At 47.7% G+C, this 25,907-nt stretch overlaps 1 protein-coding gene across 1 annotated transcript in view; it reads left to right on the forward strand.

Moving 5' to 3' along the window:
- LOC130034958 (NUT family member 2F-like) overlaps positions 1 to 25,907 on the forward strand; it is a 147,589-nt gene that overhangs the window by 63,233 nt on the left and 58,449 nt on the right. Inside the window, exons 8-12 of the mRNA XM_056126459.1 lie at positions 8,193 to 8,245; positions 9,151 to 9,279; positions 9,658 to 9,797; positions 10,216 to 10,337; positions 11,605 to 11,670. Of these exons, the coding sequence (XP_055982434.1) occupies positions 8,193 to 8,245; positions 9,151 to 9,279; positions 9,658 to 9,797; positions 10,216 to 10,337; positions 11,605 to 11,670 (510 nt within the window). The remainder of the gene's footprint in view (positions 1 to 8,192; positions 8,246 to 9,150; positions 9,280 to 9,657; positions 9,798 to 10,215; positions 10,338 to 11,604; positions 11,671 to 25,907) is intronic.

Here is a 25,907-nt window from a genome sequence, read left to right on the forward strand (position 1 = left end):
CTCCATTTTGAGACTTGTTGTTACTGTGTTTGGCATATTGAATATGTCACAGGTAGCTTGCCAGGCTTTGCTGTGCGGGCAAGATACTCTTGGAAGCTTGCTGGGCTCTCCGAGAGGGGCGGAGGAATCGAACCCAGCTCAGCAGGGCTGGCTGCATGCAAGGCAAACACCCTACCGCTGTGCTATCTTTCCAGGGGGAAAAGAGAAATGACCTTAAATGACAAACTTTTTTTCCCCTTCTTTTTCATGTAGGAGTACTACTATTTACCCAGCCACTGATCAGCTGACTGAATTGGGAATGAACTCCACCTTACTTTTTCTTTTTTTATTATTTACAATGTTATCCATTGAATCACTGTGAGAGCAGTCACAAAGCTTTTGGGTTTAAGTCTCAGTCACACAATGAAACAACCGTACCCTCACCAGCGCCCATTCTCCACCACCAAAAACCCCAGTATACCCCCATACCACACCCTCCCCTTACCTGTGGGGCAGATGAGTTCCACATTCCTCTCTCTCTCTACTTTGATCACATTTAACATTTTGACACCAGACTCACCATTATTATATGGGATTTTACCCCAACACTCAGATCTGCTGAAATGACAAACTTTAAATGAAAAGAGGAGACATTTAAATCAGTAACGGAAATGCAAAGGAAAATATTGAAAAATAGATTATGGGTGAAAAAAGGATTTTAAAAGATCTCGGGCAAATCGACGATCAACGGGAGGGCCTTTACCTTTACCTTTTACCTTTATTAGTTCTAAGTTTAATAAGTCAGTCGTGAAAAATCTCCCAGCAAAGTAAAGCCCAATAGAGGGTAGTTTCGATGATGATTTTACCAAATATTTGGTGAGACCTCAAGCTTTACTCCTGCTGCTCAAACGCCCAGCTCTCAGTTCCACCAGCTTCCACCAAAAACAAATCATCTTGGAGTGAAGATCTCAAAATTAGACCAGCATCTACAAAACGCATTGAAGAAAACATGCAGAACTATTCTGGATAGGGTCTTGAGAAGTGATATTAGTGATTCCACTGGACAAAGAAATCAAGAGCAGAAATAAACAAATGGGATCACACCAAACTAAAAAGCTTTTGTATGGCAAAAAAAAAATGCTAAAATTAAAAGTTATCTTATTGAGAGGGAAAAAACATTTGCAACCTATGCTTTTGATAAAGAAATTGATATCCAAAATATATAAGACTAAAAAACCAATAACTCCATAAAAATAAAAGATTGGTCTATAGTTACTGATGGCAACATGTATGTCCTTAGGGGTGATGCTACATGGAACACAGGATGAAAACCATATCGCATGAATACTGTATTTACATGGAAACTACATGGAACTACATGGAACTACATGGAACACGGGATGAAAACCATATCGCATGAATACTACGCCTGTACGTCATTTGCAAACACACCCACACTGAACTTTACTTCCCCCAGTACACAGGCACCGTAAACTCCTAAAGAGGCTCAGAAGGAAAATGAAGGATGCTGACCCTTCACCCTCACCCTTTTCTGTGTCCTGAAGGGGAAGCAGTAAAGCTTCCGTGACTGGCTACTCCCAGGAGAGGATCACACAGTAAACTGCAGTCTTCTCTGTGCCCATACAGCATCTTCCTCCCCGCTGGGGTTTCTCAAGACTCTTTCCAATTGCTCTTTGCTCGCCCTTTTGATAGCAGACATATCCTCCCCTGACAAAGTCCTGGTGGGGTAAAGGAACCAGAAGTAGCATTGTTCCGGTACCAGAACCGCCCAACACTATGGGTTCTTCTTGTTTGATGGGGTCGATGTGCTCCCCTCTAATCCAGCAGATTGCTTCTCCAAATAAACAACACAAAATCCATGTCTCTACCCACTAGCCTTTCTAGTGCTCTCTTTGAAACTAAGGTGCTTGAACTGTCAGAGGTCTGGGATTGCAGCATCTCACTCATGTGCTTGTGTGAAGCAAGGACTGAAGTGCCATTGCTCTCTGAAAAACAAGGATCTGTGTCAAACAGTATCCTGGAAAAAGAGCAAACACTTTACAAACTATAAAAATACACCAAAAGTGTAGTTCCATTGTCAATTTAATTTGCTCAACTGAATCTGACCTTTTTGGATCACACCCAGTGATGCTCAGGGGTTACTCCTGGCTCTGCATTCAGGAATCACTCCTGGCAGTGCTTGAGGGACCGTGTGGGATGCCAGGGATTGAACCTGAGACAGCAGCACTCGAGGCAACACCCTACCTGCTGTCCAATCATTCTCGTCCCCAGACCTAATTTTTTATGTTTGCTTAACTCTTACACCTCCTGCCACCTTAGGTACCAACTGCACCATAATTGGGCATTCAGGTAATGATGATTTCATTACTCTTAGTCAACAAATCTGTTTCATTTACTGAAAAGTGCTGAAAAACAGATATGGGTTTCTAATTCTTTTAGGAAAAGAAAAGAAAATTTATTTGAAAATAAATTGTCTTTCATTCATGTTGGGAACGGCATCTAGTTCATTCTGGAAAGCAGTGTGAAGATTCCTCAAAAAAGTAAACAAAGAACTTCCATATGACCCAGTGATTCCATTTCTTGGTATCTACCCCAGGAATACAAAAATATTAATTAAGAAATATACAGGCATACATATGTTCATTGCATTACTGAGGATAATAGCCAGGATATGGAAATAATTCAATTATCCAATAACAGATAATTGGATAAAGAAAATATGATATATGTGTATACCTCCACCCCAAGAACACAAAAAATATTAATTCAAAAATATATAGGCACACCTATCTTCACTGCTGAGTACAACAGCCAGGACATGGTAATAACCCAGTTATCCAATGACAGATGATTGGATAAAGGTTGATATATGACCGATTTGGCACAAAAACAATGAAAAAAAATCCTCAACAAAATCTTATGAAATTGAACAATCCATATTCATGAATTGGAAGAATCAACATTGTCAGAATGACCTTTCTACCTATTGTGTGGAGTCAATGACATTGTTATACTATTACTGTTGCTTCTTTGTTGTTTCATTGAATTAAGCCCTTCTCCAAAATTTCCTTTTAATTTGTTTGAATTTAATTTGCTCCATCTTCCCAGCTTTTTTTTTTTTTAAGGGAGCCCATCAGCAGTGCTCTCCTTTGGAAAGAGTACAAAAATCCTAACAGCAATTGTTCTAATTTGTGGATAGTATCTTTTCGTTAGACCTCTCCAAAACTTTTTGGAGAGGTTTTGGCTTATTCAGCCTAGGTGTTGTATTGTTATGTTTTCCAGGATTGACCCTGATTTTATTGCGAGATGATCTTCTTTGTCTCATGTCACCATTTTTATTGCGAAATCTACTTTACATAATATTAGTATTGCCATTTCAACTGTTTACCCCTTGCATTCCCCGTCTTGTTCCATTTTTTAAATTTCAATTTCTACATATCTCTGCGTTTGAATTATGTAACCTGTAAGTAGCATATGGTTACATCGTGGTTTTTTTTCTTCTTTTTGGGTCACACCCAGCAATGCTCAGGGGTTACTCCTGGCTTTGCCCTCAGGAATTACTCCTGGCGGTGCTTGGGGCACCATAAGGGATGATTGAACCCAGGTGGGCCGCATACAAGGCTAACGCCCACTGTGCTATCTCTCCGGCCCTCTTGGTTCTTTTTTAATATGTTGATCTCTGACTTTAAATTGGAATGATCAGTGTATCTACTTTATTTTAGTTTTGGTTTGGGGCCCACACCCGAGGTGTTCAGAGGCTACTCCAAATGTGGGGCTTCGGGGATCCCTCCCAGCAGCGTCAGAGGGACTGCGCGGTCCAGGGACCACACCTGGGAACTGAAATGCAGTGGACACCGCCCTCCCGGTGTAGACACACCCCGAAGTGCGCACCACAGTCAGGGGCTCCAGACACGGGTGCGGGGTGTAGAGCCAACAGCGCGGACAACAACGCAGGGCAGAGACCCCTCCAGAGATGCCACTACTTGTCTATGTGCATAAGGGACCAGGATGCTGCCCCACGAGGCCGGGTAACTGACCTGATGTCCGTTAAGGCTCCGCGCTTGGCAGTTGTGCACGTGACATCACGCTGACTTTGAGGGGGGTAGGGGTAGGAAAGCCTTGAAGGATTCTGGGAGACGTTGGAGGGCGATCATACCGCGAGACTGGGCACGGGGCAGACTGCAAGTGGGCCCAGGAGCTCCTGCAAGAGAGCCAAGCAACGGACTGCTGAGGGTTCCTGGGAGCTCCGGCCCTTTCACGCGAGCCTCAGTGCTGGCCCTCAAAATCAGCGCTGGTGGAAGGAGTCCTCTCGATTTTAAAATGAGAAATGCCCGTCCCACGCAGCTATCGTGAGCGTTTTGGAGCGGGCTGAGGAAAAGACACTAGCCCCAAATGGGGACAATTACTATTATGATTTTTGGGCTCACTAGCAGTTGCAAAGGTCCCCTAAAAGAACAATCCTGGCAAAAAACTCTAGACCCTATAAACATTCTTAGAAAGCACATGTCTCTGACTGTATTCAGAGTTTCCCCCAAAGCATTTTTATACTTAGAGTATTACTGTGGAAAAACAGTATTTCTCTTACAGCATTTGTTTAACACTTGGAGTTTACTATGAATTCTCATGCAACTCGCTTTAAATTCATATTCTTGTTCTTGTTTTTTTTTTTTCAGGGACAAAACACTTTCTAAGTAGCAACACAAGTCCCTTCAAGACAATGTTCACTAGGAGGAATGCTCCAAATCATTCCCCTCTTCTCACAAACCCTACTTTCTGTAGTAGCTCTACTTCTGCAATATTCAAGAGGAGAAATGTCTGCCATGAGATTTGGTCAAGCTCCTCTGAATCTGAAACACCTCCCTGCCTGTATTCTTACTGCAAAACAAAAAACAAACCCACAAACATGCTTCCACATCATTGGACATCAATGATGGAAGTAGATGAAGGAGAAGATTAGAAGATGAAAGTAAGGATCAACAAGTCTCTTTAGGGGGCTGGAGCGATAGCACAGCAGGTAGGGCGTTTGCCTTGCACATGGCCGACCCAGGTTCGATTCCCAGCATCCCATATGGTTCCCCATGCACCGCGAGGAGTTATTCCTAAGTGCAGAGCCAGGGGTAAACCCTGTGCAATGCCCGGGTGTGACACAAAAAAGCAAAAAAAAAAAAACAAGTCTTTTTAAAGATTGCTACATAGATTCCATAAAGATAATATCACACACAATGATAATATGGATTCTAAAGAGCATGCATATGTGACGCCGTAAGGAAATACACTACACTTATTAAGGACTAGAGTGGCAATACAGGGGATAAGAGTCGACTTGCATATGACTGACTCTGGTTTAATCTCTGGCGCCATATGTTCCCAAGGTAATACAGGGAGTGATACTTGAGCACAGAGCCAGGTTTGCAATGCTGGAAATGACCCCAAAACAAACTAAATCGTGAAGAATTAACTAAATAACAAAAAAAAATCACTGAGAATATGAAGATGTGATTTCTCCTTCAAAGCTTTGGCTTCCTATGTGGATCAGAGATTATGTTCTGAATTTTACTAAGAAGAAGTAGACCTTGTTGAAGTAGGTCAACAGGGAGTGAGAATTTAAAGAGGTTTGAGGGCCACACAACTAGACTGGTACTAGATTGGTGAGTAAAACATTGAGGTACAGTGAAGAGCAAGTTAAACCTGTGTGCTGAGAATCTGGAAAGTTGCTAGAAGAGGCCATGTCAGCTGTGCTACCAACTGACCAGTTTGAAGGAAAGCTCTGGTTCTGGCCGTCCAATCAGAGCCCTTCACGGAATGTTTCCCCAGCCAGGCCCTCCTGGCCCTCCCCTCCCCCACGGTGGAATGTCTTGGGTCCGACATTCTGAGGTTTGAATTCAAACTTCACCCTCACCCACTTGGATCCTGAGCATCTGCGTGAGCAGTTAACTCTCTCATCCTGGTCCTGACTTTTGCCATTGTGAAGGCTGATAAGCTGCGGGGGCCCTGGCCTCATCTACATGAACGATGTCAGAAACAGGTAAGCCTGTGAGGGTGTACTTGTATGTGGTGTGTGTGTATTTGAGAGGAAGTCTCAACCAACCTTAGATCCTCGGGATTCAAAGGGTCACACTCACTGGGGACTCCATCTTGTGAAGTTGTAAGAAGGGATAGAGCCCTGGGCTACATGGATGTCTCACCTGTATATTGGGGAGAGCCCAGAAGAGCCTGAGCGGGTATTCAGGTTCGGAGATAATAACAATAATCATTATTATTTATAATTATTTGTTCTGTCCATGGAGGTGGGTCAGACTGACTCAGGGGAGAGTCAGAGTAAGGCAGCAGGCACATTGCTTCTTCATGTATGTGTCTGTGCATGATGGAGGGAATGGAGCAGTTTTTCATGTGTTTGTAGGAGTCTTGGTGGCTGAGTCATGATTTTAATGGTGACATAGGGAAGACCCAAGGATGCTGAGCCGCATGACATTGCCTCAACCCCACTGTGACTGTCTGAAGTATCTCAGCTAGGGTGAGCTAGACCTGATGGTGTGTAGTGTGTCCTGTGCCCATCACCGGGAGTGTGCAGTGTGTCCTGTGTGTCTGTCACTGGGAGTGTGTAGTGTGTCCTGTGTCTGTCACTTGGAGACCTGCTGGGGGCATCACAGCAGAGATGGTCTGAGCCAGAAAATGATTGAGACTGTTTGTGTCCAGTTCTGCCATGAAATGTCCTCTCCGGAGCCGGGGCCTGACTCTCACTCCTCCCTTGGCCCAGGCAGCTGTCCTGGGTGGGCAGGGCTGGCAGACAGGCAACTTCAGTCTAGTTAGTAGGACTTGAAATCCCGAGTTGCTCTGGATTGTTCTCCCTTTAGAGGAAATTCACTCTTCCTGTCTAGCATCTCGTGGTGCAGTCCCAGCCTGCGTTTCAGCACTGAGGGAAAGACTGATTGAATTTCACATTCTCCGTCACAGACAGGGAACGTGTGTGTGTGTGTTTGTGTGTGTATGTTTGTGTGTGTGTGTGTGTGAGAGAGAGAAAGAGAGAGAGAGAGACAGACAGACAGACAGAGAGAGAGAGAGACAGAGAGACAGGCAGACAGAGAGACAGCGACAGAGCCAGTGGGGCGTTGGGGGGCTGATTTTCCCAAGGAAACTCTGTGAAGGCCAATTTGTTAGAGAGCAGGTGGAGTGTAACAAGGCATAAAGACCATCTTCGGCAGTAGCAGGAATGTCAGGCCGCTGTCCTGACCATGATGTCCACAGGCTCTGGGTTCTCTCCTGCTACGCTCTCCTAGGCTCCTCAGCGCATGGATGGCTGCAGACGACATTGTCTCTCCTGGCAGCTGGCTGATGCCTGGTGTTTAGTGGCCCGTGTCTGTCCCTGGGAGCTTGTGGCAGGAGATCCACAGACAGTGTCACTTCATGTCCGATCTAACATGACAAGCAGTTCCAAGGAGTGTGATGGTGTATTCTCTGGCCTTTTCCATCCCTGCTGCCATCATGGGAACCCAGGGCCCCAGAACCACTTTACAGATCCCTCTCCTGTCAAGGGGACTTCTGAGGTCAGGAGTGACTCGGTGTCTGGGACAGTGTGGCAGTACCAGCCAGTGTGAAGAGTTTGCTGTGGGTCTGATAGCACAGGGCCGGGCAGTGAGTGGTGTGCACGTATCTGAGCCCTGGGCTCTTCCTGAGTAGGAAACATCCCCGAAGAGTCTCGTCTCCTTAGTCTGGGAAGCAGGAGGGTCAGCACTGAGCCCCAGAAACTGCCTCTCCCAGCACAGCGTTTTGGGCTCAGGGTCATGATGAATAAGAATCCAGCCGGCAGGTGAGGAATTCCACCTGGGGTCGGAGACCGAATGCTGAGGACACTGTGTGCTGCCCTGTGCCTTGTAAAAGGGCCTTAACAGGGACCATCAGGACTGATGGACACTGGGGAGTAGAGGGACACGGGCTGCTACGCCTGTACATTCTCCCTCTCATCCCTCCTTCCTTCCATTTCCACAGCGTCTCCAGTGCTGACCCCGGAGATGACCATGGACCTTGAAGGGTCTCTGGCTCTGCTTTCGGCGACTTCTTGCCCTTCCTCAATCCAGGACTCCCCCAGTCACCACCCTGGGAGCTGATCCAGACGCCCCCTCTGGTGACCTCGGCCATTGCTCCTCACAACCCTCTGGTGCTGTCACCTTTCCCCACAATGCCCGTGGTGGCAGGAACTGCTGGCCATGGCCCCTGCGACCCTGGACCTTGCAAGGTCATCATCCAGGTCAGTTCTGAAGGGAAGATTCTGGAGTCAGCCCAGAACCAGTCTGTCACCCAGACACAGGCTCCACCCAACCAGGGTGCAACAGAGGCTCCATCTGGGCATCCTGCACCCATCTACTTGGCATCCTCTGTGCCAAAGACCGTTACAACCACCCCAGCTACTACTGTCACCCAGTCTGGTATGGGAGACCATCTGCCTCATGCTCCACCACCAGACGCTCAGATAGTCCCCACTATATTCTTATCCTGTGGTGGGATACAGCCCCAGTGGTTTTGTGGGGACAGTGATCCAGTCCGTGCTTGGAGCCAGGCCCCTCCTGAAGCCTCGCGCAGGCCCAACAGTGTCTATGAGAACTTCCAGCGCTGGAAGCTTTTGAAGGCTCTGACCCGGAGGTACCTTCCCAGGACTCCTGACACTGAAGTCCTTTCTTGCTTCCTCATGTGAGTCTTTCAGTGGTCATCGGGTTCATGGAGCTTCCCAGGAGGGGACTGGGGTGACCCCCAGGGTAGGGTCCATGGGACAGATGTTCTCAGGGATGCCATCCCGGGATTCTGGCTCAGGAGCCCGTAGTGACCAGCCATGTCCGAAAGCCTCACCTCAGTCATCTCATCAGGGTTGGTCCTGATATGTGGTCTGAGGGACAGACATTCTGTTCCTAAGACCAGACACAGCACAGATGCGCCAGGGTTCAGACAGGCCGTGACTTCTCGGCCTTGGCATCCCATGACATATCCCCAGAGCTGAGGGTATACGCCAGTACAGCCACCAGGGTAGGGTGTGGTATGCAGAGTCTACTCTGGGAGGGGAGACCAGGCCACCATTGGGGGTCATGGAAGTCAAGGTATGGGTGTGGGGCAGTGTGGGCTCCTGGCAGATGCAGACCCTGACCAAGCCTGTCCTTGCAGCCCGGTGTTTCGCACTCTGGCCCGCCTGAAGCCCACCATGAGCCTGGAGGAAGGCCTGCGCCTGGCCCTTCGGGAATGGCGGGGCACGAGCAACTATGACCGCATGATCTACTCCGACATGGCGGCCAAGTGAGTCAGGCCTGGGCAGAGAGTGGGGGTCAGGGTGGCTGCAGGCCCGAGCTTCAGGGGCTGCTCCCAGATGGCCGAGGGGCAGGGAGGGCTAGGCAGCCCCAGGAGACCCTTCCCCTGCAGAAACTTGTTCCTCCCGGAGCCGGGACACTTTTCCCCAGCCCACTCTGGGGCTCCTGACCACAGTCTGAGGGTCACAGTCCCTGACCTGCTGTGACCCTCCAGGGCCAATGTGGGGGATCGCTGGGGGTGCTGGGATCCGTGTCCACCCCATTCTCTACCCTCCTGGGGACTGGGCCATGAGCATCCCCTGTCCCTTACTCATCCTGCTCAGTCCCGTTCAACCCGACTCATCACGGCCTGTGTTCCCCACACCAGGTTCATGGAGTTTGAGGCCGAGGAGGAGATGGACGTGCAGAAACTGCAGTGGACGAACGGAGCGCAGGGCCTGCCACTCCCCGCCCCACCCAGGCCTGGGTCTCAGGGGACTCCAGGCCCACCGCCAGACCAGCAGACAGGTACGGACCCTGCTCCCAGCTAAGGGCCACAGGACCTGGGAAGGCCCTCGTGGGTCTTGACCTGCTAAGGAGCCTTCACTCTCCCGATGACCCCCAGACCTGTGCTCAGCGGCCCCCTGTTCACGGGTTTCTCCCTCTCCTAGCACATCCCATGCTGCCTCAGGCGTCAGACTCATCTTTGAAGTGGGGTCGGAGACCCTGGGGACACAGTTGGTCCCTCCTCCCATTGAGGGCCACCTCATCCCTCACGCAGCCACTGGATTCCAGGGCCCTGATCCAGCCCACTGGGACCTGTCCCCAACTCTGTGCTCAGTGCTGTGCGTCTGAGGGCATGGACGCGGGGTCCCCTCACATCCCTCTCTTCTTCCTTCCTCCTCAGCCTGTGTCCCCAAGAAGGCCAGACCCCAGGCCCAGGCAGCTCGCCCCAAGACACACAAACCTCAGCAGCCCCCCAAGTCCAAGGCCCCCGAGGAGATCCCTCCTGAGGCCGTGCAGGAGTACATGGACATCATGGACGAGCTGCTAAAGGCCCCCGACTCAGTCTGCAGGGCGCCCCTCGGCCGACGGGCATTGGACAGGGAGGAGCAGCAGGAGGAGCCTGGGACCTACCCTGACCCGGGGCTCTTGAGCTATGTGTACGAGCTGTGCTCCCAGGAGGACTTTGTCACCAAGGTGGGGGATTGGGTGCTGCTGTGGGGTAGGGAGGGTGCAGGGCTGCTTCTATCCAGGGCATGGCAGTGATGTGCAGTCTTTGCTTTGAGCTCTCTGTGTAAATGCACACCTGTGTTTGCATATTTCTGCTTGTGTTTGTACGCATGTGTGCACATGTCTCTCTCTGAACACAAGCAGTGGCCCTTGTTTGTGCATTTCTGAGTTTGGTCAATGTGTGAATATCTCTGTGTGTCTACATTTGTGTGTAATGTGTGGGCGCAGTGCAGACACGTGCAGAATCATGTATATGTACCTAGAGGTGGAAGAGAGTGTATCATTTGTATCAGGTGTGTGCTTGAATCCATGTGTGCTCACATGTGCTACTCTGTGAGAGTAGGTATATAGTCCGTGTGCCTTTGTGAGTGCGGGTGTGTACATGTCTGTGTGTGTGTGTGTGTGTGTGTGTGTGTGTGTGTGTGAGCATTCCCGGCTTGTGTCTGTGTGAGACTGTGCAGCCGTCCAAGCCTGTGCAGCCTTCTAAGCCCCTGAACTGTGCTGGGGACAGGAGTGTTTGCTTCCTCATTCCCTCCTGTTCCCTATGAGGACCCTCACCCCTGCTTCCCTCTCCCAGGTTGAAGCGATCCTTCATCCCAGCTTCCTGGAGCTCCTGCTCTGCCCAGAGTCCCAGCTGGATCTCCTGGACCTGGCTGAGGAGCTGGAGAAGGAGGAAGGACTCACCCCCACACAGGTGAGGGCAAGTGGACCTCTGCAGGTTTGTGTCAGGGACCGGGGCTTTCAGGTAAGGAGGTGAGCAAGGACCCTGGGCAAACAAAAAGGAGTTTTCTGGGTTGGTTCGGGGAAGGAGACTCTATTGGGAGACGGTGACTAAGCCTGGGAACTCAGATAAGCGGGGCTGCATGGGTCAAGGAAGGGCGCCCCAGAAGCGAGTCCCAGCAAGTGCGATGCCCCCCATGCCCCCTTCATGTGAGGCTTCAGGGACAAAAGGACATGAATACTGGGTGAAGTGAGGATGATGGACGGTGAGAAGGCTCTCAGGGAGTCACAGAGCTCAAGTATCTTCTGCTGAGAGGAGTAGGAGTCACTCTCTGTCCCACCCTGCACCCCCACATGCCCACACTGTCCCTTCTCCCCCCAGATTGTGGACAAGCGTCTGCAGGCCTCAAAGGCTAAGGAGGTCATGAAGGCTTGTCCCCAACACCAGGTGACAATAAAAGACTCCTGCCCCCCTGAGACTGACTCTGGACATGCCTCATGGCCTGGGCAGGCCGAGGCCACTGTGATGGCACCTGGAGCCTCTGCCCCCTCTCTGGGGAGACTGCAGTCCCCACCCCTGCAGGCAGGACCAGCTCCCTGTCCCAGCCTCACTGCCCCCACTCTGGACAGCAGGCCTCCCCGCATGCTGGGAGAGGCCCCTCCTGGCCGGGGGTCGCTTGGGGCAGCAGAGGGCTCCAGTGAGGAGAAAGAGAAACTGACCAGCCAGGTCTTCCTCCAAGCCTCTCACAACAGCCTGCTGCCCTGGGGCTTACCCAAGAGCCCTGGCCATGACACTGGCCCCGACACTGGCCCCCACCTGCCTGGACGTCAGGGGTATCCCGAGCTTCCATCCACTCGTACAAGGGCCTTCAAGTCTAAGGCCCCTACCAGGAAGCATCCTCTGTGTGGGGGCCCAAGGCGGCGCACTGCTAAGAAGACCCCCTGTCCCAGGGGGCACCCCACGGTGTCTACTGGCTCAGCCTTGACTGTGGAGCTGGAGGGCCTGCCCCCCAAGAGAAAGTGCCAGCCTGCCATGGCCCAGAGGAGTGGGAGGGGGCACAAGAGACAGTAGGATATCGGGGGGCTCCTCCTGACCACCTCCCAGGGTCTGGCTGCACCCAGAAGCCTTGTGTTCCCCATGATCTTCAGCTAAGACTGCTCTGGAATGGGGGGGGCTGTACCTAGAATGGGGGGTTTGACTGGAGCAGCCTCTTTGTGTCATTGTGTAAATAGTGAATAAAATTCAGTTCATTGGAAACATCTCAGTGTCTGTCCTCTCACTTGTGCTCCTTGGGAGGCCTGAGAGCACAAAGGGTGAGGGGAATCACAGGGGAGGGGGGAACCCTGAGAGTACTGTGCTCCCTGGACAGTGGAGGAGTCCTTCCCATCTGGAGGAAGATGTGCTCAGTCACCTGCAGGCCCACACCATCCTGAGGGCATAGACAAGGCTCACATCTTGCTGCATTAGCCTGGACCAAATAAAAAATTAAAGCTCATTGGGTATTTGCATATCATATTCTTCACTCACATAAAATGTACAATGCTTTGATTTGACATTATAGAATTTAAATGTTTTTGTAACCAGACATATTTGAACATTTGCCATCACTCTTAAAAAAATATGTGGGAGGGATAGTACAGCAGATATGTCGCTTGCCTTGCCCATAGCCAATTCCCAGCACCCCATATAGCCCCCACACTGTGATAAATGAGTCTGTTCCGAGATCCAGGAGTAAGATGTGAGTAAACCAGGTGTACCCCCAAAACCAAATAATCATATAAAAATAATAAAGGGGGCCGATTTAATGTACTGATTTAATTGTTAAGTGTTTTACCATTTAAATATGGTCCTGGTACCTGTAGAGAAGGTGTTTGAGAACCATTCTTCATTTTCAGTGACAAGATATTTGAAACTCAGGACCTTAGAGATTCTCAGGGAATTAGACTACTAGTTTTTAAAAACTAGTTACAACTCTAATTATTGAGAAACAGTAGGAAAACAACTCTTCAGTGTTAAACATTTTAATTCTTTGCACTTATCACTATTAACGGGCTGGAGCAATAGCACAGTGGGTAAGGCGTTTACCTTGTAGGCGGCCAACATGGCTGACCCGGGTTCTATTCCTCCGCCCCTCTCAGAGAACCCAGCAAGCTACCAAGAGAATCTCGCCCACTGGGCAAAGCCTAGTAAGCTCCCCATGACGTATTCAATATGCCAAAAACAGTAACAACAAGTCTCACAATTTGTTGTGAGACATTACTGGTGCCCGCTTGAGTGAATCGATGAACAACGGGAGGACAGTGCTACTATTAATGAGGGCTGGAGCAATAGCACAGCGGGTAGGGTGTTTGCCTTGCATACAGCAGACCCAGGTTCGATTCCTCCGCCCCTAGTAGAGCCCGGCAAGCTACCGACAGTATTTCGCCCACATGGCAGAGCCTGGCAAGCTCCCCGTGGCATATTCGATATGCCAAACACAGTAACAATAAGTCTCACATTTGTTGTGAGACATTACTGGTGTCTGCTCATGCAAATCGATGAACAACGGGAGGACAGTGCTACGGTGCTATTACTAATGAAAAGTTAAGCATAAAATGTGTTTCTTAAAATATTTAGTGAATTTGAATTCACGTAAAATTACATTACAGAGAGAGAAGGGACGAACTAGAAATGACAAAAAGGCAGTGGCAGAGGTGTTTGGACACGTTAGTGGGGATGAAAGTGAATAACATGCACCCCCCAAACAGAATTATTAAAACAATTTGGGGGCAGTTGGGTCACACCCAGAAGTGCTCAGGCTCCTCATGGCTCTGTACTGAGGAGTCACTCTTTGTTTCTGTTTGTTTATTTGTTTGTTTTCTGTTTTAAGGAGAGGAAGCTTTTTGGGTCTCACACGGCCATGCACAGGGGTTACTCCTGGCTCTGCACTCAGGAATCACTCCTGGTGGTGCTCAGGTGACCATACGAAATTCTGGGAATCGAACCCGGGTTGGCAAACGCCCTACCCGCTGTGCTATTGCTCCAGCCCTGCTGAGGAGTCACTCTTCACTGCTCCAGTGAACATACGCTGTCCCGGGGACCAAACTTGTGAGCTTACCCTGCACTGCTGCTAAACCCTGGCAGACGTCTGGGGCCTCCTGGGGCCTTATTGCCTCAGAAGGTGCCCGTCTGCTGTTCCATACAGGACTGCCCCTCTGCGGGTGCTGCGCCTGGGCAGAGGCCGGGGCACCTCGGCTGTGCTCCCCTGTAAGGCTATGTTGGCTGCTGGCCCTGCAGGAGGACAGGACACCCCCCTGAAAGTGGTTCTGGGCTGGGCGTGTGTCTGGCAGCACATGGCCTTTGCGCCCCTCAGTATGCATGTGCAGCCATTGGGCTGGTTTCAGGGTCTCTCTTGGGGTTGGTGGGGGGGGGTCTTCCCAAGGAATGCTCAGGAGGTCTGGGGGCACCATGAGGGATTCTTTATATTTTTAAAACATTCGGTACCATGATTTCTAATGCTACTGCGATAGGGTTTCATGGACAGAGTGTCTCTCCACCACACCAGCACCAGAGTGCCCACCGCCCTCTGCTACAGTGATGGAGGTCCATGAACACAGTGTCCTACACACCAGCACCAGAGCACCCACTGCCCACTACCGACTGCTACAGTGATAGGGGACCATGGACACAGTGTCCTACACACCAGCACCAGAGCACCCACTGCCCACTACCCACTGCTACAGTAATAGGGGACCATGGACAGTGTCCTACACACCAGCACAAGAGCGCCTGTCTGTCTGTCTGTCTGTCTCCCCCCACCCCCTCTCACTTCCCTTTTAGGCAGTGTGGTTTGCAATACTGTTACTGAAAGGGTATCATGAGTATCCCTTTACCTCCTTTCAGCACTGCCCACTGCTACAGTGGTAGGGGTCCATGGACACAGTGTCCCTTCACCACACCAGCACCAGAGTGCCCACTGCCCTCCCCAGCCATGGCTCCAGTCCCCTCTCCCCCAGACCATCTTCCCCTGCAACCCAGGAAACTCCACTCTCTAAACTCTTCCTTAGTTTTTATTGTCTCTGGCATTTATTATTTCCTTATTACAACTCTTTATATGCCACATCTGAGGGATAGATCTGTGCACACCTATGTAAACTTCATCACTGGCATTTCTTGGCCAATTCAATGGCAATTCAGTGCCAGGGTGCCTCCAGGGCTGCAGCCAATGATGCATGCTGAACATGCCCCCAGACAGCTCTAAGAGCTCCCAGACCCATGGAGGTCAGTTCTTTCAAAGGGGTGATTAACAGGAAAGAGATCACTGACATATACCCAAACCCAACAGGACTGGTGTCCTGATGAGAAGAGACACGGACTCACACAGAGGCACCCACACATGAAGTGGAGAGGCCTCGGGTGCGATCAGCCCTGCTGCCCCAGCATCTCAGACCTCCAGGTTCCAGAGATGTCTCCATCATTTGCGTTATGGGCCTGTCCTATTGTTTCTGAGAGACGGCAGAGATTGATCATCATCTGGGAAGATATGCTCACCTTTGACACAGAGGAGAGTCTACCAACGTGGACACAGACAACTCTTTCAGCAGGTGCCCAGTGGCCTCAGTGGCCTGCCCTCCTGCCAGTCCTTGGGACAGTCACAGATGGAAATGAATCAATCATGCAGTCAACCTCGGCCATTGGCCCAGGACCTTGTACTAACTCAGCATCAGAAGTGATGGTCAATGAATAAGTGCCGAGAGACTGAGCCTGTGAGAGGCTCTGGGTGTCTGAAGCCTCTACAGACCCTACGATTTTCAGAAAGGTATGTACAGCAGTATGCACCACCCAGAATCCTTCCTCTCAGTCACTTCAGCCTCTGGGTTTCTCAAAAATGTTCAGACTCTTTGGAAAATGCTCCTACCTAGGTGTGGTGCAGAAACCCTATACTGCTGGGGCGGGGGAGGGGGGGCGTCGTCACCACAAAGTGTCCTGAAATCCTCTCAGGGAAAACCAGTGTGGGCCGAAGCCCTCTTACTGCATCAAACGGAAAGGCTCTTCTAGGCAGGGGAGTTGGGGAGCAGGAACTGTAGCTCTGAGGCTCCTCTAACCTCACTGCAGACAAATGCTCCCTGAGTACCCTTGTGTGATTCCTAGTACTGGAGCTTTAAGGCACACAGGCACATACAGAGAAGACCAGAAACCCCTCTCAGATTGACACGTGCAATCAAATCTCATAAGAGATGGGAGCTGTCTAGAAGGGAGGGGCGTTGCTCATGGCTGGCGGCAGAAGGCTTTGCTGAGCTGGGATTCCAAGCAAGAAACTGAAAATGACCTTGTGATCCTGGAGTCAAGGGAGCAGAGGGTACAAAGAGGAGGGTCCAGTGTGGTAGGAAAAGCAGAAGCAATGTGGGGAGCAAGGAAGGCAGTTAGGGATTATACTGGTCAGCCAACCATGGAGAACTAGATCTGCAGCCGGGCGGGTCTTGAAGTACTATGAAGAAAAGACAGCACTGACTGTGAATTCAACAGAGGGGCTACAAGAGAATGTCAGACATCGTAGATGGGGGAAGAGTTCCAAAGACCTGAGATTTGGGAGAATATTTACAGAAAGGCACTATGAGATCTGTGGGTTCTAACCATTCTCACCAGGGGAAGATAAAATCAGGTCCTGGGGTCTTGTGATCCAGTTGTTAGCAGGGAGGGAGCAGGAGAAGAGCAGAGAAGGTCAGTGGCCAATCCTATGACCAGGAAACAGGGCCAACAGCCCTCCCTTAAATTGGCGAGAAGATTTGGGGACTCTTGCAGCCTGGGCAAGATCATAGCTGCCAAGGAAACAGACCACAGAGTGATGGGGGCAGAATGGAGACACAACTGGGTGTGGGGATCGAAGAAACAAAGGGTGAGGGGGAGGAGACTCGGAAAAGGTAGAGCGAGGGAAGGCGGCATCAGATCAGACACTGTTCCTGCGCACCTGCTCTTGGCAAGGAAAGTTGTGAAGACTGAGGTGGAGAGCCTTTGTGCACCCAGAGTCAGAGCACAGCAGTGGGGCACTGTGGGAGCATGGAGAGATGAAGATGCAGGGGTGAGGGGAGCGGGGGTGAGGACATGAACATCAGTGGCCGCCATCCCACTGCTCTGTGTTCTCAAGAAGAGGCAGCGAGCTCTTCAGCTGAAAGGGAGAGGAGGAAGTGGATGTGCCTCTTTTTTAAACTGAATCACCGTGAGATACAGTTACAAAACTGGAACTCAAACTTCATGTTTGAGTTTCAGTCATACAATGATCGAACACCCATCCCTCCAGCAGTGCATATTTTCCACCACCAATGTCCCCATTATAACCCACCCCCAGCCTCCCCCTGCCTCTTTGGGAGACAATTTCCCCCATACTCTCTCTCTAGTTCTGGACATTTGGTTTGCAATATAGATACTGAGAGGCTATCACATTTGGTCCTTGATCTACTTTCAGCACACATCTCCCATCCCGATCGACCTCTCCAACCATCATTGACCTACTTATCCCTTCTCTATTCCAACTGCCTTCTCCCCCAGCTCACAAGGCAGGTTTCCAACTATGGAGCAATTCTTCCTGGACCCCTTGTGTCTACTGTCCTTGGGTGTCAGTCTTGATGGAGCACAGAACCTGAATAAGATGGCGCAAACAATCTGACAATGTGAGCATCCGCACCCCTGCAACCTGCCGTATCATGGCAAAGGGACTCTGATGGAATTGAGGACTGGAAATTGGAGATGTTCCTGGATCATGTCAGTGGGTCCTATATCATCACAGGGTCCTTCAACTGGAAGGAGGCAGGTGACTTAGGTGAGAGAACACATGTGGTGACAGAGCAAGACTCGGATATGTTCCCTGAGTATGCCAGAAGGGCTACTGGGCTAGGAATGGGGGCAGCATCTGGAAGCTGGAATAGCCAAAGTGACCATGTACCGTACAAGATCAAAAGGAAACAGATGCTGCATCTTGATCTCAGATTTTCACTTCCAGAGACAACATAATTCATTTCCAGGGGCTGGAGCAATAATACAGCGGATAGGGCTTTTGCCTTGCATGTGGCCAACCCGGGTTCGATCCCCACATTCCATATGATCCCCTGAACACTGCCAGGAGTAATTCCTGAGTGCATGAGCCAGGAGTAATCCCTGTGCATCACTGGGTGTGACCCAAAAGCCAATGCATTTCCACTATGTGAGTCACCTAATTGGAAGTGAGCTGTCACAGCTTCCCTGGTGCCTGAGAGCTGGGCTGTTCTTGGAGAGTGGGAATGTGCCAATCATCCTTTTCCCCAGAAATCCCCACCAGGAGTCCTTGTAGCCTCCCACTCACTACCAGTCTCCAGCTCTCAAATTACAGAGGAGGGTTTCAGCATTTCAATTACCCCCACCTCACTCTGCCACTCTCTAGCACTCCCAAAGAACAAGGTTTCTCATCCTAGCAAAGCCTCAGCACTGCTTCAGCCCCCTACCCACCATCAAAAAAGCCTCCTCCTGTTTCCCTATGCCTCCTACTTTGTCCATCTCTCTTCCATAAATAAATACCTAACCCTCTCACTACACACACGAAAGGCCAATTCCCCCACCAACACATGCAACTCACAGGGCAGAACCACTCACCAGCACATTTCCCCTTTCAGGATCCATTCATTCTCCATGAACCAGTTTTCTCCCATCCTTCCAGATCAGCAGTCACCCTTCCATTGGTCTCTCTCCCCTCCTGTGCATTCACTCATACACCCTTCTATCCCTTGCTTATCCATTCCCCTTTGTCCATCAATCCATCCATTCTCCCATCATTCTCATAGAAATCCCCGATCAGCCAATATATCTTCCCTTTCCATTGATCTGCCACCATCCAATGACATAACCACCATCTTTCCTGTTATCCTCCCACATGGCTTCCAGTACTCATCTGCCATCTCATTAATACCTTTAGACAACAAAAATACAGGAGAATATTTTTAGTTCAGAGGTAAAAAGGTAAGTGAAATCAAGAGAATTATTTTAGAGCTAGACCTAGTAAGTAATGTGAAGAAAATTCAGTAGGGAGATGCAATTATAGGGAAAATATATTTAGCTGATATGAAAATTCAAGCTCCTCAGAAAAGGAGGAAAATGACAAACTCAAAGGAACGATGCACTATTTCATGAATAAACAACAACTCAAAAACTTCGTAGACTCAAAACCAATCTAAAAAGAAGGACTAAAGGGGCTACTGTAAGACGAAAAATCCCTACAAGCACAACAAACCTGTACAGAAAGATGGCACAAAACCTCATAGAATCATCTCTCTCAATGTCAATTAAGAGACACAGAGTGGCAAAATGAATTAAAAAACTGAACCCAACATTCTGCTGCCTACAGGGAACATATCTGAACAGCCAGAGCAAACACAGACTCAAAGTCAAAAGATGAAAAACAATCCTTCAAGCAAACAACTCCCTCAAAAAAGCTAGGGTGGCCATACTAATATCCGACAACATAGATTTCAGGCTGAAAAAGATTAGCGGGGACAACAAAGGCCATTTTTTTAATAATCAAGGGATATGCACAGCAGGAAGAAATCACACTCCTAAATATATATGTACCCAATGGGGGACCATCAAAACACTTAAAACAATTTCTAATAAATTTCAAGGAGAATATTGGTAGCAACACAACTGTAGTTAGAGACTTCAACACTGCCTTATCACCTCTGGATAACAAGATTAAAACTCAGAAGGAAGTGCTGGCTTTGAAGGAGGAAATGGAAGAGAGGCCTTTCCATCCCCCAAAATGTGAATACACATTCTTTTCCAGTGCACATGGAACATTTTCCAAGATAGACCATGTGCTGGGTTACAAAATATACCTCAAAGAATCAGGAAGACAGAAATTGTATCCACTATCTTTTCAAACCAGGATGCACTGAAGTCTAACAGCAAAACCTCAGAAAGTTGTGTGGACACTAAATCGTACACAGCATGGGGCTGGGAGAACTGTCTGGAGATATTGCCTGGACATAAGGATCTTGGGTCAGAGAAATTGTTGGGTCAAAGAGCTGAGCACATGTTCTGCATGCAGGAGTAAAAGGTCACTATCCAACACTGCAGGTCCCCTAATGCTGCAGAAGTGACACCCTCACACCCACAGTCAGAAGTTTCCCTGAACACCTCATGGTGTGGTCCAAACACACAGAGAAACACATACAGAGAAATGTTGGTCTATAAAATCATAAAACACACAGAAGAAAACTCAGGGGGTATATTCTGGGATTTCCACTTTAGGGACCCATTCAGACTCAACTCCACTGGGCAGGGAAAAGCAATCAAGAATGAATGAATGGTGTGAGTTTCCAAATAAAGGAGTGGGCATACATGTGGTACTCAAGTGTTTGGTGGCCGAGAGCCCCCTCCCAGGCTAGACGACACCAAGAGGTGGACAAAGGATCAGGGGAACTGGGGAACTGGGCCCCAGGCTTGTCGGTAGTCAGTTTATTTCTCTCTCCCCAATGAGTCTGATCTCTCTCCTTACTGCACAGCCATAGTTGTACTTTTGGTCGTAGTCCCAGTCATCATAGTTCCATCATCCTAGTCTCCTCATAGATCTCAAAGTCCTTTACTTCCAGTCATCGTCCTTGTATTCCTTGTCATCCTCCTAGTCCCCTCTTCCCGTGAAGGATGGGGGTACAGAGAGGTGGGGTTGAACATTATCATAACAACAAACAGAGATAAAGCTAGTCATTCAGGGGAAGTTCTAGGAGATGAACTCAAGGACAAAATCTCATCTGAGGGTTCAGCACTCCAGATTACTAGGAGATCCGTTCAAGGGCCGGATTGCATCTAGGGAGTATTGCTTTCTCCTTTCCTCAGCTAGTAATCCATTTAAACAATCATACTAACTTACTTCTTATAAAATTTCTAGTCATTTTTGTATGAACACAATAAGAAGTATATTAAGCTTAAAGATTGGCTCTTTCTGGGACATCTTGCTACATATTCCAAACCACAGTCCTCAGGCCAGGCTAGTTTATCCTAAACTCAGCAGAGTCCTTATTCAGTAACTTCTTCTTGGGTCTTGACAGAGTCTGTTCCATGACGATGCTCTTAACTTATTATACTTCATACAGTTAGCTTGTCCCTTTCCGATGCCAGGGTAGTTTACAGCTTACCCTGGGCCCAGCCAGTCCCTTTCTTGGGACTCCACTTTTGGAGAGCTAGAACTAAGGGAAACTGAGGCTTAATTCAAGTAAATATGGATGCCCAGGAGTAAATATTATTTTGGAGTCAATTAACTTCCATGTTACAAAGCATAGCATCATCTGTCTTTCTGGGTCTATACAAAAACGACATTGCTAAATAAGCCATGCAAATGACATAAAGGAAAGAGAAAAGTAATAAAGGATTATTAGTGCTTGATGGAATTGGGTGTGTCTCAGGAGCACTGTTGTGGGAGAAACTCAATAAAACTAAGCTCCCTGCGGGAGGAACAAGGACAATCCAATGTTATCCAACAGAATGGGACAACATAAAACTAAAATGTATTTACAAAGAAAAGGAAACTACCACGGAAACAAACAACAAACAAAAATACACAACTGACTAACAGGCAAAAGCTATTTGATCGTCATATATAACAAAGGATTAATATCCAGAATGTACTAACTTACATAACCAAACAGAAAAAAAACACAATAAAAATTATTTAAAAGACATAAACAAACACTTACTCAAAGATGGTGCACAGACACATTAAAAAAGTCAACATTACTTATAATTAGGGAAATGACTCATAGTTGGGAAAAAGGTTAAAGAAGAAATGAGTGTTGGTAAGGATGTGGAGAAAAGGGCTCTGTTAGTGGCAATGAAATTAGTGTAGTTGCTGTGGATAATGATATGCAGTCCTTAAAAATTTAATACAGAAATTTCAAATGATCCAAAAGAACCACTACTAATAAGTTATCCAAAGACAATTAACAGTTGGAGGGACGAGACAAGGATGGCCACTCTCTCCACTACTGTTCAATATAGTACTGGAAGTACTTGCAATAGAGATTAGGCAAGAAAAACATATTAAGGGCATCCAGGTAGGGAAGGAAGAAATCAAGCTCTCACTATTTGCAGATGATATGATACTATACTTAGAAAACCCTAAAACCTCTACAAAGAAACTCCTAGATACAATAGACTTGTACAGTAAAGTTACAGGCTATAAAATCAATACCCAAAAGTCCATGACTTTCCTATACACAAATAGTGAAAGAGAAGAAAGTGACATGAAGAAAACAATCCCGTTCACAATTGTGCCCCAGAAAATCAAGGACCTAGGAATCAGCTTAACTAAGGAAGTAAAGGATCTGTACAAAGAAAACTACAAAACCTTACTTCAGGAAATAAAACAGGACAGGAGGAAATGGAAAAATATCCCCTGTTCATGGACGAGGACAATTAACATTGTCAAAATGGCAATACTTCCCAAAGCACTGTACAAATTCAATGCGATCCCTATTACAATACCCATGACATTCTTCAAAAAAATGGAGCGAACACTCCTGAAATTTATATGGAAAAATAAGCCCCCACAAATAGCGAAAGCAATTCTTGGGGGGAAAAATGGGAGGACTCAACCTCCCTAACTTCAAGATCTACTACAAAGCAGTAATAATTAAAACAGAATGGTACTGGAACAAAGGCAGAGCTGTAGACCAATGGAACAGGGTTAAATATATTGACATCTTCCCCCAACCATATGATCATCTAATCTACGATAAGGGGGCAAGAAAAGTGAAGTGGAGCAGGGAAAGCCTCTTTAACAAATTGTGCTGGCAAAACTGGATGGCTACATGCAAAAAAGTGGGCTCAGATCTCTGCCTAATGCCATGTACAAAAGTAAGATCAAAATGGATTAAACAGCTCAACCTCAGACCGGAATCCATAAAGTTCACTGAAGACAAAGTTGGCAAAACCCTCCATGATATTGAAGCTAATGGTATCTTCAAAGATGTCACGCCACTTGCCAAGCAAGTGAAAACAGAGATAGACAAATGGGATGATCTTAAACTAAGAAGCTTCTTCACCTCAAAAGAAACACTGACCAAAATACAAAGACAGTCTACAGAATGGGAAAGGACATTCGCCGAATACACATCCAACAAGGGGTTGATATCAAGGATATACAAGGTATTGGTTGAACTCCACAAGAAGAAAACACCCAACCCCATCAAAAAATGGGGCAATGAAAGGAACAAAAACTCTCTCAAAGAAAAAATCTGAATGGCTAAAAGGCACATGAGAAAATGCTCTACACCATTAATCATCAGGGAGATGCAGATCAAAACAACAATGAGATATCATTTCACACCACAGAGACGGGCCCACATCCAAAAGAACAAAAGCAACCGGTGCTGGTGCGGACGTGGCGAGAAAGGGGCCCTCCTTCACTGCTGGTTGGAATGCCGACTGGTTCAACCCTTTTGGAAAACAGTATGGATGATTCTCAAAAAATTAGAAATTGAGCTCCCATTTGACCCAGCTGTACCATTCCTGGGAATATGTCCCAGAGAGGCAAAATGTATAGTCGAAGTGACATCTGCACTTGTTTGTTCATTGTAGCACTCTTTACAATAGCCAGAATCTGAAAAAAACCTGAGTGCCCGAGAACAGATGACTGGTTGAAGAATCTTTGGTACATTTACACAATGGAGTACTATGTAGCTGTTGGAAAAGATGAATCATGAAATTTACATAAAAGTGGTAATACGTGGAAAGTATCACATTAAGCAAAATGAATCAGAAAGAGAGGGATAGACACAGAAAGATTGCATTCATCTGGGGAACATAAAGTAACAAAATAGGAGACTAACACCCAAGAGTGGCCGAGATTAGTACCAGGAATTTTGCTCCATGACTTGAAGGCCAGCCACACGTGCTAGGGGTAAAGAAAGCTCAGATAGAGAAGGGAGCACCAAATAAAGGGTGTTAAGAGTATCCTCCCAGGATGGGAGAAGCATGCTGAAAGTAGACTATAGACCAAACATAATTGCCACTCAATGCCGCTCTGGCAAACCACAGCACCCAAAAGGAGAGAGAGAGAACAAAAGGGAATACCCTGCTACAGAGGCAGGGTGGAATGGGGGGGTGGGGGATGGGAGGGATACTGGAGCCCGTGGTGGTGGAAAATGGGCACTGGTGGAGGGATGGGTTCTTGATTATTGTATAACTGAAACCCAAACACAAAAATTTGTAAGTCTATAACTGTACTTCAAGGTGATTCACTAATAAAAAAAAAGAAATAAAGGCATTTGGGGGCTGGAAGGGATTTGTCTTTCACGCGGCTGACTCACGTTCGATTCCCAGCATCCCATATGGTCCACCGAGCGTCACCAGGAATAATTCCTCAATGCAGAGACAGGAGCAACCCTCTGAGCATTGCTGGGTGTGACCCAAAAAGAAAAAAAAATGTAAGAAAGAAAGAAAAAAAGACAGAGAGACGAAAGAAAGAAAGAAAGAAAGAAAGAAAGAAAGAAAGAAAGAAAGAAGGGAAAATTCAAAATGATGGTGTTGGGTAGGTGCATGGAGGTGGGATTGGTGTTGGAATATTTAATGTAATAAATTATTGTGAACAACTTTATAAAAATAAAAAAATTTTAAAAGGCAAATAAATACTTCCTTTTCCCTAATCAGTATGCCATCAACATTTCACTAAAGTATAAACATACTTCTCTGAACAAGTTCACGTTTATACTCAATGTTTATATTTCTCATTTAACTAAAAACCTCCACAAAGTTTTGCCCTGTATTCACCCTACATCTCCATTCACCTAACAAATCCAAGTGGCAGATAGGAGACACAGGTTAGGAGAAGAACAAAACTTAGGTGATGGAGCTGAGATAATTTCAAGCCATGAACGTTCTTCCCCGAGGTTCTTCAAAAGCTTTTTTCTTACTTTTACGTGTTCCTTCTGGAGCGATAGCACAGTGGTAGGGCTTTTGCCTTGCACGCAGCCAACGTGGCCGACCCGAGTTCGATTCCTCCGCCCCTCTCTGAGAGCCCGGCAAGGTACCGAGAGTATCTCGCCCGCACGGCAGAGCCTGGCAAGCTCCCCGTGACGTATTCGATATGCCAGACACAGTAACAACAAAGTCTCCAATGGAGACGTTACTGGGCCTGCTCGAGCAAATCTTGAACAACGGGAGGGCCTTTACTTTACTTTACGTGTTCCTTCTATGGCCATGGAAAAATCAAGGTATTTCACAGTAGAAAGAGAAACACTCAGACAAATTCAGTTGACAAAGTCATGTCTGATCTACTTCAAATTGAAATATCAGAACCAAGGGGCTAGAAGATAACAGAAGTGTGAAATACATGCTTCTCACAAAATCATTGCCAGTCATATCTCTGGCATAACATGTTCCCTGAGCATTAGATAAAGCCTTACAGGCCCTTGAGCACAACCAGATGTCGCCCAGAGGTTTCCCCAGCATCAGTGGGGTGGCCTGCAGGACCTAACAACACTGCATCCTCAAACTGAGCAGGTAGGCCATACATCACTGATAGGAGTTCTCAGGCCACCTAAACAGCATTTTTGAGAAACACTAAATCAATTAATTTATCAGTTAAATTTGGACACCCAAACCAGAGAAACTTTGAGATCCAGATTCCTGACTCCAAAAACCAAAGGACTCCAGAATTTCAATGTCTTCAACTTGAGTAACTTTGA

This window comes from Sorex fumeus, unplaced genomic scaffold (assembly GCF_029834395.1).
Source record: "Sorex fumeus unplaced genomic scaffold, SorFum_2.1 ptg000063l, whole genome shotgun sequence".
In the NCBI taxonomy this organism is placed as follows: Eukaryota; Metazoa; Chordata; class Mammalia; order Eulipotyphla; family Soricidae; genus Sorex; species Sorex fumeus.